General features: G+C 49.9%; 1 protein-coding gene across 16 annotated transcripts in view; it reads left to right on the forward strand.

Annotated features, from left to right (window-relative positions):
- Ablim2 (actin binding LIM protein family member 2) overlaps positions 1 to 14037 on the forward strand; it is a 137599-nt gene that overhangs the window by 34051 nt on the left and 89511 nt on the right. For all 16 annotated transcript variants that reach the window (XM_045130015.1, XM_045130005.1, XM_045130011.1 and 13 more), the window contains exon 2: positions 9668 to 9811. In XM_045130015.1, the coding sequence (XP_044985950.1) occupies positions 9743 to 9811 (69 nt within the window). In that variant the 5' untranslated portion in view covers positions 9668 to 9742. The remainder of the gene's footprint in view (positions 1 to 9667; positions 9812 to 14037) is intronic.

Here is a 14037-nt window from a genome sequence, read left to right on the forward strand (position 1 = left end):
AGGATCCAAGGAGCCACATACCTGTGCCTTGGTCAGTGTTGCTGGTGCCATGAACTCATCCATGTCTGTACCCATTTTGGCACTGGTGTGTGGCAGCCATGTGGGGGCAGAGCCTGTATCTGCCTCTCCACGTGGCCCCACATCAGGTAGGGAGTAGGTCTCCTTGCATCCTGGTTGAATAAGGAACTGAAGGGAGGCTGGGGGAAGTCTAGGCTTGCAGATCTGGCTCTGTGGGCCTCTTAGGCTGTGACTGCCTTGAGAGAGGGGGCCATCCAAAGAGCTGTTTCCTGCCTGTGGTTATTTATAATAAGTAATCCTTCCTTAGTTAGGCTAGGAAGGCAGCTATGCATCCCATGTGATTTCCCAACAAGCAGCATGGGGACAGAAGAAAAGGCCAGGACCCAGGAACTCCACCTGCAGTGCGATGAGGGAGGTCCAGGGGACATTCTGAGGTACAGTTAGAGGACAGTTTGGTGACAAGGCTCAGGGACAAGTGCCTTTAGACCCATTCATTCCACTGTGAGAAAATAGGCCTGATGGAAAACACCTGCTAAGTCCAGCCAGGCCCATAAAGGCAGAGTACCTACTGTCTCCCAGCAGGCCTGGCCAACTACTGGGGACAGGGACAGAGCCCAGTACCAGCTGTGGTCTTCCCAGCTTTAGGGAGGCAAACTTCTCAGAACTGACTATGACCCAGAGGGGCTTCCAGACAGGGGACACAGGCAAGCCAGTGGAGGACAGCCGCTCATATCGCCATGCAGGGCTTGAGACCAACATGGTGAAACTTGCTTCTCTTGCCCCAGAGCCTCCCCCCGCCCCAGCCTTAGCTTCCACCTCATGTCACCTCCTCTAGGAAGCCCTCCCTGCCTGCTTCCAGTTTATGGTTGTCTGCCCTCAGCCCACAGCTTCCTTTGTGCCCATTGTCTTGGTTAGAAAAAGATGGGAGAACAAAAGCTGGACCTGGACATCACACCACACACTGTGGTTGAACTGGAGCTGTGTTTGTGTTTGTGTGCTTGGTCACAGAAAACTTATTATTAAAACATACTTGGAAATCCCAGGAACCTCAAATATGTCATTTACATAATGCACATAGTAGCTGGGGTTTTCTAATCCTCTGCTGGGATGAAACTGTCCCTATTGTGACTCTGAGACTCGATATCCTGTTAGGTTTGCTTCCAAATCCCACCTCAGAGAACAGGAGACATGACAATTGTGGGCTGTGGGTCTGTGGCAAAACCAGAGTTTCTGTTCCAAGGACCATATATACTCAGAACAAGATGGAACTAAGTATGGAAGTCCAGACAATGGGCAGGAATAAACAGGTAAAAATTCCCACAGATTACAGAATGATAAGTTCTCTGCTATCTGCATGTTGAGATAGGAATTTGGTTCTGCCTACACCCCCTTCCATCTGGTATGTCTCCTCATATCACCTGTCTCTGTGGTGCCCAGCTGACACACCTGTTTCCATCTGTGATTTTCAGTACAGCAGAGGTCTGAAAATGAGACCCTGCTGAACCCTTCTCCAGCTGTGGCCATGCCAGAGACTGGCTGTTGCAGTCAGGTTCATATTGCTGGTAGAAATCACCCAACCAGCTTCTTGGAAAAAGGTTTATTTTGGCTTATAGGCTTGAGGGGAAGTTCCACAATGGCAAGGGAAAATGATGTAATGAGCAGAGGGTGGACATCACCCCCTGGCCAACATAAGGTGGACAATAGCAACAGAATGTGCCGAACACTGGCATAGGGAAACTGGCTTTAATACCCATAAGCCCGCCCCCAACAATACACTCCCTCCAGGAGGCATTAATTCCCAAATCTCCATCAGCTGGGAACCTAGCATTCAGAACACCTAAGTGTATGGGGGACACCTGAATCAACCACATTGGCCATTCCTGTGTCTTACTCACTATATCCTGCTAGGGCCTAGGGCAATTCAGTACACAGAGTAGGGTTGTATTGTCAGCCAAGTGAATGAGTGAGTGAATTAATGAGTGAATAAAGGAGTGAATGAAACAGCAAACACTAATAGTACCCTTAAGGTCAAAGTAGTTGGAGGGGGAGTACTGCCTTGTTAGTTCTGACTTCTGGAACAAGGTCACAGTGCCTTGCAGAGTGACTTAAGTCATCTTGAGGAATAAGTGATGATGCTAGGGCCATGGGCTCCTGCCCTGGCCAGGACCATGTGGAAGAGGAAGAACCCAAAGAAGATAGCACTCACCTGCATGACACATGGTATCTTAGTGACTATGGGTTTGACGACTTGGGACGTCTGCTTGGGCAATGGACATGGTGATGGACTAGCATTTCTATTAACAGAGTGGGAATGGCTGCCTGCTGAAGACTGAGCTCAGAAAGGCACAGAGGCAGGAGTGTGGTGTGGATAAAATGTTGGGGAATGGCCTTTCTCCAGCTACAGGGCAGAGGACATAGAGGCCTGAATGCCGGACAACCAGAACCAGGAAGCCCACACCAGCCATGCTATAAGAGGGGCTACAGAGAAGAGCCAGCCTCAAAGTCCATGCCAACTGTGACCTTTATGAGGCCCAGCACTAGGTCAATCTCAGGAGTGGGCACAGTAGGTGAGGCGCTAGTCTACGCTGACCCAAGCCGAGGAGACCTGCGAGGTCACTGATGGGCCATTGCAGCCATGGAACCTAGCCAAGGACCTGGAAGCAGCACCTTCCTCACCTGCAACCTGTCCCATGTCTGCTTCCTGTGTTGGACTGGTCACCTGTGGCACTTTTGTCACCTTGTTAGGTCCATCTTGGAGTTTTGGAAAGAGTTCCTATTTTTCAGATGGGGAAATCAAGGCTGAGAGGTCTTAGATTGACCCAAGGTGGCCCAGCCACTGAGTAGCACCCCTGGGATTAACTTGTCTCTGTCCTTTCTAGTATCCCACCTGCCACCCACCATGGTAGACTCAAGCTTAAGGGCACAGTGAGAACCCTGCCTGATGAAGCTAGTATTCTGGCAACAGTGTTTCACCAGAAACTCAGGGGCTGCCAACAAGGTCCAGTAGATCAATAAAGTTTTATTGGCTCACAGTCATGTCCACTTGTTGACAGCCTATCTGTGGCTTCTTTTCAGACACAGCAGCAGTTGAGCTGTTTTGACAGTGACTGAAGAGCTTGAAGAGCCTAGAACATTTACTCTGGCCTTTTAAGAAAATCTGTGTGGGCCCCACTATAGGTTTCACAGCCTTGAGATCTGTGGGTGATGATTTTTTTCTCCTTTTGTGTGTAGACCTTCTCCCACCTAGCCCATCATGGCCCTGACCTCTGAACCAGAAGGTAGAAATAGCTGGGTCCTCAGATACTGCCACCTGTCAGGGTCTTCCTCTACTTTGGTGGGCATTGCAGATATGCCCACTGAGCTCTCCAGAGTCACACAGCCACCTCTGCATGGGGCTCTCATCCTGGCTTCTTCAGGCTCAGAGGCTGGCGTCAAGTAGGAGTCCAGCTGGGGCAACAGGAACGGGTTATGGTGAGGTTCTGTGGCCACTGTCATGCACTTAGAGCTACAGCTGACAATCTCTATGATCATTCTCTTTACTTCTGTGAGGCTCCCCAGGGCCCCAGATTCATTGACACAGAGCTCAAGTATCACAGCCCAGTGTGACTGATCTCTACCACTTGAGTTGACATTTCTGTAATTATCACTGTGAGAGACTTGTTAACCACCTATTAGGGCTGATCTGTAAACTACAGAGAAGGGAACCTGTAGGCCCTGATTAAGTCTCAGGGGGCATGGCTGATCCCTTTCCTGCATTCCTAAACAGACTGTTCTTATGAGAGTTTTTGGTTTATAGAAAGGATGGAATTCCCACCCAGCTTCCCTCTATGATAGGTAATGTCTTGTTGTGCTTGTGTTAGGACTGACAAGCCAGCATTAGTACATGCTGTTAACTAAAGCCTGTGGGCCTATCAGATTCCATGCAAGTGTGGCTCTATGGTTTTGGACATGCATCCACCATTCCAGTGTCACAGAGGTTTTCACTGTCCCCAAATCCTCCATGCACTTCATGTTCAACCCCACACACCCTAGGCAAACACACACTCTATCTCTTTTTCTCTTTTTCCATTTTTTGAGGTAGGGTCTTGCTCTAGCCCAGACTGACCTGGAATTCACTATGTAGTCTCATGCTGGCCTTGAACTGACAATGATCCTCCTACCTCTGCCTCCCAAGTGCTGGGATTAAAGGCATGCGCCACCACGCCTGGCCACTCACCTTTTAATTGTGGTTATCCGTCACCTTTTCCAGAATGCAGAAGTGGGAAACACGACGTGCAGCCTTTCCAGATTGGTGGTTTTTGCTTAATGGCACGTGCTGAAGCCCCTCCCATGCTACTGCAGGGCTGGCAGCTCAGCTCTCCCCTTCCACACCTGGGAACCCCACAGCCTCGACCTGGGCCTGAGTGGGCTTATTCAGCTGCTCTTGGCCTCTTGCTTCTTACCTGTGAGGTGGGCACCACACTGGCCCTGGTACTGATAAAGATTCTGACCTGGTTCAAATGGAGAGGCACTGAAAGGATTTTTAGGTGGGATTCCTTTAATACTGGATGCTCTGTGATGGGCAATTCTCAAGATAGTCAAAGGCAGAAGTTCTCAGAATAAAAGAAATGTGTTACTTTTATAATCTTTTAAAAGGGGATGGGTCTCTAACTGGAGACAAGGCCTTGCTACAAAGTAGATATGACTTGGATGACTAGTGTCAGGGGCTCCGAGAAGGTATCGGACAGGTGACAGTCATAAATCAGACTATTATCTGGTCCTGCTGCCCTACCCAGGTTGCCAGCGTTTCTCTCTCTGTGCCTGGGGTCAGAAGGAAATTGCAGTGTGTGTGTGGTGGGGGCGGTAATTTGTCTTCACAGGATTAACACCTGTCCTCCTAAAGGAACAGTGTCTATGACCTAATAGGTATTACCAGAGCTGAATAAACACCCTTCAGCCAGGGCTAAAGCACACACAGTAGGTCTGGGGGGAAGGAGGACATGGGGCTCTACTTCTGCATTTCCTGGTGGCCTGCTGTTCACTGAGCCTAGCCTGGGGCCAGGAAGGGATCAGTGACTGTACCAACCTGAACTGCCCAGTGTAGAAGACAGGAGACACCTATCTCAGAGGCGCCTGGGCCCTTGGCAGCTTTATTGAAACTAATTTATTATTTGGAAAGACTGCTTTTTATCAGTGTTTGTGCACTCCCTGGCTGCCAAGCTATCTTTGACCTTCAAAAACATCTTGTTCAGCCTTGCTTCAGGCTCTCTGTCTTTTGAGTGGGTTTTATCACTGGATAAGCTATACCCAGCCCCTGCATCCTTGGGCACCCTCTCCCCTGTATTCAGCCCTACCTACACCCCTGTACAGGATGCCTCAGGTAACATGGGACAGTTGGGGACTTACTTCACACTAGGACATAGGGCCCATCTGCACAACTGGCCTGGCCAGAGCAGTCCTGACCTGTTGTGGAGTCCCATGGAGGAGACTCTGGGCTTTGTCCCACTCTGACCCAATCCTTAAGTCCTCTCGCTCCCACTGGCACTAGAAGAGTACTGTCACCAAGGTGCGAGTGGCTCACCAGTAGCTGTCTGCTGCCATGAAGGACAGTCCCTTCTGGGACACACTGTTACGGATGTCACCAATGATAGGCTAGAGGTGAGGGCAAGGAAGAGGAAGCAAGCAAGTTGGCAGGTTTGCCATAGCCTGGCCTCTCTGTAGGAACACTTGACCTTGTTATTCAGCCCCACAGCAGGTGTTAGGAATACATCCCTTCAGGAGGCAAAAAGTTCACCCTCAAATTTCCAACACTTCCTCAGTTTGTAGGCCTCCGTCCCGATGCTAAGCAGTGCCAGGCCTCATGGCCCAGGTCTGCCTCCAGCCACTAGAGGGCAGCATCACTGCCAGACATACAAAAAGACCCTGGAGGCTCCAGGCTGCTCCTGTGGGCAGGATGGGTCTTCCAGCAAATCCACTCTTATTTATTTATTTTCCATGTGTGCATGGGCACATGTATGTGTGCAGGTATATGCACATGTGTACATATGCGCATGCCTGTAGAGGGTCACAGATTGACATTAGGTGTCTTCCTCAATTGCTGTCCAATTTTTTGAGACAGGTTCGCTGAACTAGTGGCTGGTCAGCCCCGGGGATCCTCCTGCTCTGTCTCTCCTAGGGCTGGGCTGACAGGAGTGTGCCTCCATGCTCAGCTTTCACTTAGGTGCTGGGGATTGTACAAGCTCAGGTCCTTATGCTTATGTGGCAGACACATTACCAACCGAGCCGTCTCTTTAGCCCCAAATATACTCTTAAAAGAACTCTTTCCACAAGCCAAATGCACCTGGAAACTAATGCTGTCAGGCCATGTTTTGTTGTCATTGTTGTACTGATCAGGACAGAACCTGGGGCCTTGTAAACATTGGCCAAGCACTCTTGCCCTGAGCTACACCCTCATGTGTTCCTGAAGACTGCAGCAGTTGTTATTTATGAAGCACTTGGTGTTTGTTGGACTGGTTGCTAGGCGAACCCTCTTTCTCTTGATCCTAGTTTTCCTCAGGACCTGATGCTATGAGCGGAGGGTGGGTGGATGGATAGGACAGATGGAAGGACACATTAAAAGCAAGGATCATGGGACTCTCTTAAGGTAGAACTGAGGGTCTTCCCTGGGTCGGCTAATCCTGTAGCCCATGGAGCCACTGAATCTGGAACTGGTGTTTCCCTCACTCTGGCCCTGAGCCAGATTTCCAATTGTATAATCCCTGCCTTGTCTGTCCACAAGGAGATGCAGCCCATTGTCCTTTGTGCTACTAACTGGAAGAGCTACCCTATCCCGGCATTTCTGAGCTCAGGCAGGACCTGGATGACTCATGAGGCTGTCACTTACTGGAGCCCTGGTAGGCCAACTATGCACAGCTGCAAGGAGCTGCGTCTGCCATTACCACCCAGAGCTGCAGGGCCTAGCTGCACTGTCTCAGCATCTCCCTGAGCCCTGGCTTTCTGTGCTTCTCACCAGCTTTCAGAAGTTGTAGATGATGTGTTTCTGCCCTGATTCATAGGGAAGGCAGAGAGCACGCTGTAACTCTCACCTTGATGTGGGACATGTTAAGGTGCTTCCCTGGGCTGCAGCTGAGGCCTTTAGCGGCTCTGGCTGGACTTGGCCCCATCCAGTTTTCTGTTTAGCTTCCTAAACTTTTTTTTTTTTTTTTTTTTTTTTTGTTTTTTGGAGGTAGGGTCTCACTGTAGCCCAGGCTGATCTGGAATTCATTAAGGAGTCTCAGAGTAGCCTTGAACTCACGGTGATCCTCCTACCTCTGCCTCCCGAGTGCTGGGATTAAAGGCGTGTGGCACCATGCCCAGCTTTAGCTTCCTAAACTCTTGACACAGGGGCAGGAATGGACCCGGAGCTTCCAGGTGTCCAGGCTGTGCTGAGGTCTTACCTCTTGTCCTGCACCCTTTGCAAGCTGGAACCCTACCTTGTTCCCGGGCAGCTGATACCACTACCCAAAGGCCTGAGTTCTCCAGAATCCCTGTCCTCAGAAGGCCTTCTGTCCCCAGAATGGCTGGGTTCCTCCTCCTTGCTGCTCATCTACCTCATTGGAGGACAGGATCTGCATAGGAGGCCTGTGGCTTGCCAGCCCTGGCTAGATGGGCACCACCAGAGGGAGTGCTGGAGCATGGGGGCAGGCTGGATGCCAGGTGAGATGTCTTCCTGTGTGTGGTTTTTATCTGGGGACTAGGAAACTCCCAGACCCCAGACCCAGGAGCTCAGTCAGTACAGTATGTATGCAGATGTATGAATCAGGTCAAAACATTGCATGAGGGCACCAAGCCTGACCTCCCTTGGCCCATCTGGGCTCAGCTACAGTCAGGTTGGCAGCTGCCATGTGCCTTCGTGCAGGCTCCCACCTTGTCATAGACCTCTGTGCCTGTGATCCTCCACACAGCCACAGGGGCAACAGAACTTGCTCAGTCCAGGCCACAACCCAAGTTGGGCAGGGAGCTCTGTCTTTGGTGTGACCATCACACAGGCTACAAGAGATGAGGGACCAAGCCCCGGGTTTCCTTCCCTCCCTGGGAGTCACTTCTATGTGATTACTTGGGGCCCATCACCCCTAGCAGTTACTGGCTCAGTGGTACTTTGGTTTGTGTCCTTCCTACCCATCCTCTCACTCCTCACTGCCATGCCACCCGAAAGTCCCCTTCCCCAGGTATGCTGTCTGCTCTCCAACCTTGCCTCAAACTTTGCTTCAAGGGAGCCTGGCCAAGACAGGGCGTTGGCACTCAAAGGTTATGGTAATAGAGATACTGGCCATAGCAGATGGCAAAGGCTGCTTCTCCATGCTCTAGTGGGCTGTCGCCGGGGCTGCAACTGGCAGAGCAGCATAGGCCACGGAGGAGGAGCGAGAAAGCATCCTGAGGAGGGGCAGGCTGAGGTGGGCCTGATGGAGGCCATTGGCGTGCACAAGTTGAGGTGCTACTTTGAAGCAGATGTCCTAGAGACAGGTTAGGGACATATTTGGCTTCCCTGTTGGTCCTGTTGGGCGGGGGGAGGTAAAGGCAACATTAGAGCAGCTGTGGGTAAGCAGTCTCAACCTGGCCATGTCAGAGCCATCCTTACAGGTCTGTGGTTTAGCCCTTAGGCTGCCCCTGGAGATGGTGTCTGCTCTTCTGCATTGCTGACTGTGGCAGGCTGGCCTTCTAGCTAGGTGTTGGGCAGGGCTGGGTTTCCAGCAGGCACTTGCAGGCTATGATTCCCAGTCCTGATTTATGCATGGCCTGGCCATGTCAGTTCATGTGCCTCTCAGCACCATTGTTCTGATTATAGTAGAATGTAATTGGTTGGTGTACTTGGAGCCAGGTCTCCCTAGACCACCTGAAAATGTCCTGTGATGTCAAGGACCTGGAGTGACTGGGATACACTGGACAGCTAGCAGCTTCTCCCTGCTGGAGAAGTAGTTCACTCTGTCATGCCTGCAAAAGTCTTACTTGGCACATCAGGGAACTCACTGGATTCTAGAGGTCAGAATGTGGGATCTTAGGGTCATTATTCTTCCCTCAGTGGTTTCTAGTCCTGGAACCCCTTCCCTGACCCTGGGCTCTGTGCCCAGGGACCCTCAGTTGTAGGCCCATTTATTTCCCTTACAGAGGCGTTGGTTTGCTACCATCCCCTGCACACAAAGTGCTCTTGTCTAGGCTTTAGCAGCCCCCATCTTCAGCCACAGACCCTTCTGGCCCTTGCATGACTGTTCTATGTTGATAGCTCTATATCTCTTCAGCTGACCAACTCTTCCCTCCTCAAAACTCAAGTATCTCTCTGGGAGAGCCTCCTAGACACCAAGTCACCTTGGCGACACTGTTATAGGGTTATCAAGGGGCAGGCCCAAGGTTTTCTTGCCGTGGCTCCCAGATTCTTGCATGCTGGCTTCTACAGGGGCCGTAGGAGGCCATGGGAAAGGTGCATTCTACCACACCCTGTGGCCATTCTGACCCTTGAACTCATAGTTTCCAGCACTTTCTTAAGTAGCTCATACTGTGGCTAAATCTTAAGTGGACAGCAAAATATTAAGGTCAGTGTCCCAGGATTCAGAACAAATGTGAAGCCAGTCCATATTGGCTTGCTTTCTCTGTGCCAAGCAACCCTCACTTTAACGCAGCTCCTTTCTTCCCACAGTGTCACAGCCTCAGACCACTCAGAGCCCCCTGGAGAAGCCGCCCAGCACTGCGATCCTGTGTAACACATGTGGAAATGTGTGCAAGGGGGAAGTACTGCGTGTGCAGAACAAATACTTCCACATCAAGTGCTTTGTCTGCAAAGGTGAGTGAGTGTGGCTTGTTCCTTGAGCTTGGCCACAACATGGCCTCTGAACAGAGCTTCCAGCCACCTTTCTTAACCCTACAGGCTGGCTGGTATCATAGAAACCAATCCCAGGGTCACCAGGGAAGTGGCCTTTGAAAAAAATCAACAGTGAGCTAGGTGAGGTTGTTACTGAAGTTGTTGGGGTTGGAGTCTGGGTGCTGACAGCCCTCACAAGCTAGGCTCCTCCACCATCCTCACCAAACCAGGTTAAAGAGACAAGTAATGGTGAAAAGCTGAGAAAGGAGATGTACTCAATATGACCATGTTGGGAAGGAAAAAAGAGGTCCAAGTCCCCAAGTCCTCTGGGGTTCTGACATGAGATTTCAGTTTAAATAGAGAACAAGAGGTATATATAACTCAGCAGTCCTGGTCAACATGTGGTCCTGCCCATCACTGATTCATCAATGTCTCCACTTCTGACTCATACAAGGTGATAAGTTGTCAGAACTGTGTGAAATCTTTTTCCAGGAGACAAGTTCCTTCTCTAACTAGCACCAGGGCTTCAACTTTTTCCTTCTCCCAGCATGAGATTCCTGGGAAAGTTTCAATTTGGGGTTCCATAGTCTTAGTAGTCTAATAGCCAATGGGAAGGACATCTGTGTCTCTAGAGAATCTCATTCCTGTGAGGACAGGGTCTCCATGGACTAGAAACTGGGCCCCACCTGTGGTAACATGGAGTTACTTACTGTTCCAGAGGAAAGTCATTAATTTTCATAGTAAAATTAAATAATACCAAGAAGTTGGGGAAAAATTAAGACAGAGGCACCATATGTAAGACAGGGAGAGAGTTAGCCAAGGTGGCTGGGCTTTGGGGCCTCCTCCTGCATTTTATTCGGAGTGGAGACAAAACCCACCTCCACCCAACTTCCCCGAAGTATGTGAAATATAACAATTGGGGCTGGAGAGATGGCTCAGTGGTTAAAGCGCTTGCCTGCAAAGTCTAATGACTGGGTTCAATTCCCCACCACCCATGTAAAGTCAGATGCACAAAGTGGTGCATGCATTGTGAGTTTGCAGTGGCTAGAGGCCCTTGTATACCCATTCTCTCTCTCTCCTTACAAATAAATAAATAGAATATTAAAAAATATAACAGGGCTGGAGAGATTGCTTAGTGGTTAAGGCGCTTGCCTGTGACACCTAAGGACCCAGGTTCAACTCTCCAGGTTGCACGTAAGCCAGATGCACAAAGTGATGCAAGCGTGCAAGGATGCATATGCACACAAGGTCGTGTATGTGTCTGGAGCTGGACTGTAGTGGCTGGAGGCCCTGGTGAGCCAATTCTCTCTTTCTCTTTCTCTCACTATTTCACATAAAAAAGGTCAGTCTATTGGGTTTGCCTCAAAAAAAAAAAAAAGAATAAACAAAATAACATTCAGAACTGGATATGGTGGTACATGCCTTTAGTCAGAGGCTGAGGTAGGAGGATTACCATGAGTTACAAGCCAGCCTGGGGCTACAGAGTAAGTTCCAGGTCAGCCTGGGCTAGCATGAGACCCTGCCTTTAAATAAGCAAATAAAATTCAGGGGTGTGCTAGGCAAATCACACCAAGTGGACATGTGACAATCTTGGAAGGATAGTGTGTTTGAGCCACAGATGTCTCTGTAGCACGTGGCATTGTCCTCTAGGTTCTCTTTAGTGTCCACCTGGGCAATTTGGAAATTCACACTGCCTTCATCCTTGATGAATGGTGGGGATAGTGAAGGTTTGTTGTTTGGGAGACAGATTTGGGAAGACTGACACAAACATGTCATGGGATATTTATCAGGAGCTGCCTATCCCCTGTGCAGTAGCCACAAGTTAGATTCATCCATTCTGCCAGATGGCCATTCTAGGTGGCCCTGCTGTAGCCAGGCCTGTTGAAGGTACAGGAAAGTGCTAAGGTTGGAGGAGGTGCACACCTAGCTTGGATGATTCAGTCTGGTGAGGGAGAAAAGTGCCCTAGGTAATTATAGTATGCAACACAATTTGAGAAGTTGACTTTTTACACCAGTGTCAATACAAAGCCACAGCTCTCAACTCAAAGGCAATAAACAATAGTTTATTCTGGAGCCAAATGCATGACTAGGACCTGGGAATACAGAGACAGGTTAACCCAAGTTCCATGTTCCAACATATTCATTTCATGAAAGTTTTATAGTTACAGACCAAAAAGAAATCATAAACCATGATCCCTTTCAAATACACTGGAGGAAATATCAGGTAGGGGGGTTACAGCAAAGTTGGGGAAGCTCTGCTGTAGGTCTCAGAGGCTGTCTGCTGATAGTCTTATTAGTTTTTTTTTGTTTTATTTTGTTTTTCCGAGGTAAGGTCTCACTCTAGTCCAGGCTGACCTGGAACTCACCCTGTAGTCTCAGGGTGGCCTTGAGCTCATGGCAATCCTCCTACCTCTGCCTCCCATGTGCTGGGATTAAAGGCATGTGCCACAACACCTGGCTCTTATTAGTTTTTGATTGGTGGATGCATTCCAAAAAGGGTAGTCACGGGATGTGAGGTCACATGCAGAGGTAGGCAATAGATGCCTGTTAAGGGGACTAAGAGCCTAACATACTCTGGCTCTGGACCGACAACATTCCAGCTCTACAACCACTGAAGTTGTGATCAGTCAGCCTTGTAGGATGTTCAATAGCTACCGACACCTCCTGTCAGGTCCCAAAACTTCCATTTTCAGTGGAAACCAAGTCCTGGGCACATGGAATCCATGCAGGATGTAGACATTCCAGAAAGAACTCCACAGAGAAGGTAATGTTGGATGTTACCAGATGACATCCACCAGGCAGGAGCAAGGCTGTTCTAGATGGAAAGGGATGGTCCCAGGCCAGCTGTGCCAAGTGACCTGGGACTATATTTCTGAGTGTGGAGGAAGAGGCCTGTACATGCTGGGAGCTTGCTAGGGTCTTGATTCCAAGCCCTTTGGTGATCCCCGGACCTATGGAGAGCCTCAACTTCCTGGGACAGGGGTACATAGGAAGGTTTCACATTAGTCCTGACTACCCTCTAGGGAGCTCCATTCTATCTACTCAAGTACCCTTTTTCAAGTCACCTCATTTGTAAGAAAAACCTGCAAACCATAGCCCTGATTCTGCTGCGACAGGAAGTAGCACCCAGTATGTCTCTGGTGCCACTACCCAGGAAGGTCAGCAGTGAGTTAGGGATGAGGAGCCCATCCAGCTCTCACTCCACCCTGGGACCCTGTACCCCACTCTCCAGCTGGGGCTGACCCCAGAACCTCCCCTCAGAGTTCTCCACCAGGGAGCATGTACAGCTGTCAAGGACATCACTGAGGTTCACTTGATACCCGGAGGGCTACTAAGAATAGGGGACCGAAGACATCCCAGCCACCTCAGCCCCAAAATGTCCTCTCCATAGCACCCAACCTGCCCAGGCACCTCATTACTATTCCCTGGCAAAAGCAGCCAGAGTCCCAGCATTAATACTGGACCCCCCCCCCCCAGGATGGACAAGGGTAACATGGACACTGCTCCCAGCACACCTGGTAGGGCCTGCCTCCCAAACCCCAATGGACCTGGTGTGAGTTGGGATGAGTTGGCATGAGTTGGGCCACTTAGTACCCAACTGCTGCCCTCAGGGCATTGTGTCTACAACCTCAGACCCCAGGAGAAGGGTTGCAACAGCTCCAGTGGCTCCCTAAGGAGAAGAGACAGCCAATGTCTGGGCTATTTCATTCCAGCCTGCCTGCTGCCCTCACCCAGGCATCTTCCAAATGCTGGAAACATGTCTTCTGCTTTCCATGGCTTGTACAACTTGTCTGGCTTAATTCTTTCAGCTCTCCTTAGCAATACACCTGCTGGGCCCCAAGAAGTGGCCCCATGTACTGCTGAAGATTGACAGAAGCCCCCATGAGCTTGAGCAAGCCTTGACAACTGCTGTGAGTTCAGATACTGAGTGAGTCTGACCCCTGATGCAGAGCAAGAAGTTTAGGGCCTTTGAAAACAGGTTGCTCCCATTGTCACAGATACTCAAGATCTGCCTGGGAAAAGCTACCTGCACCTCCACAGAGGATTGAGTTCTGTGTTTTGAGGTAGACTTGTTTTATCTATTTATTTAACATTTAATTTAATTTATTTATTTGAGAGAGAGAGAGAGAGACATGGGCATGCTAGGGCTTCCAGGCACTGCAAACAAACTCCAGATGCATGTGCCACCTTGTGCATCTGGCTTACGT

This window comes from Jaculus jaculus, chromosome 11 (assembly GCF_020740685.1).
Source record: "Jaculus jaculus isolate mJacJac1 chromosome 11, mJacJac1.mat.Y.cur, whole genome shotgun sequence".
Lineage (NCBI taxonomy): Eukaryota > Metazoa > Chordata > Mammalia > Rodentia > Dipodidae > Jaculus > Jaculus jaculus.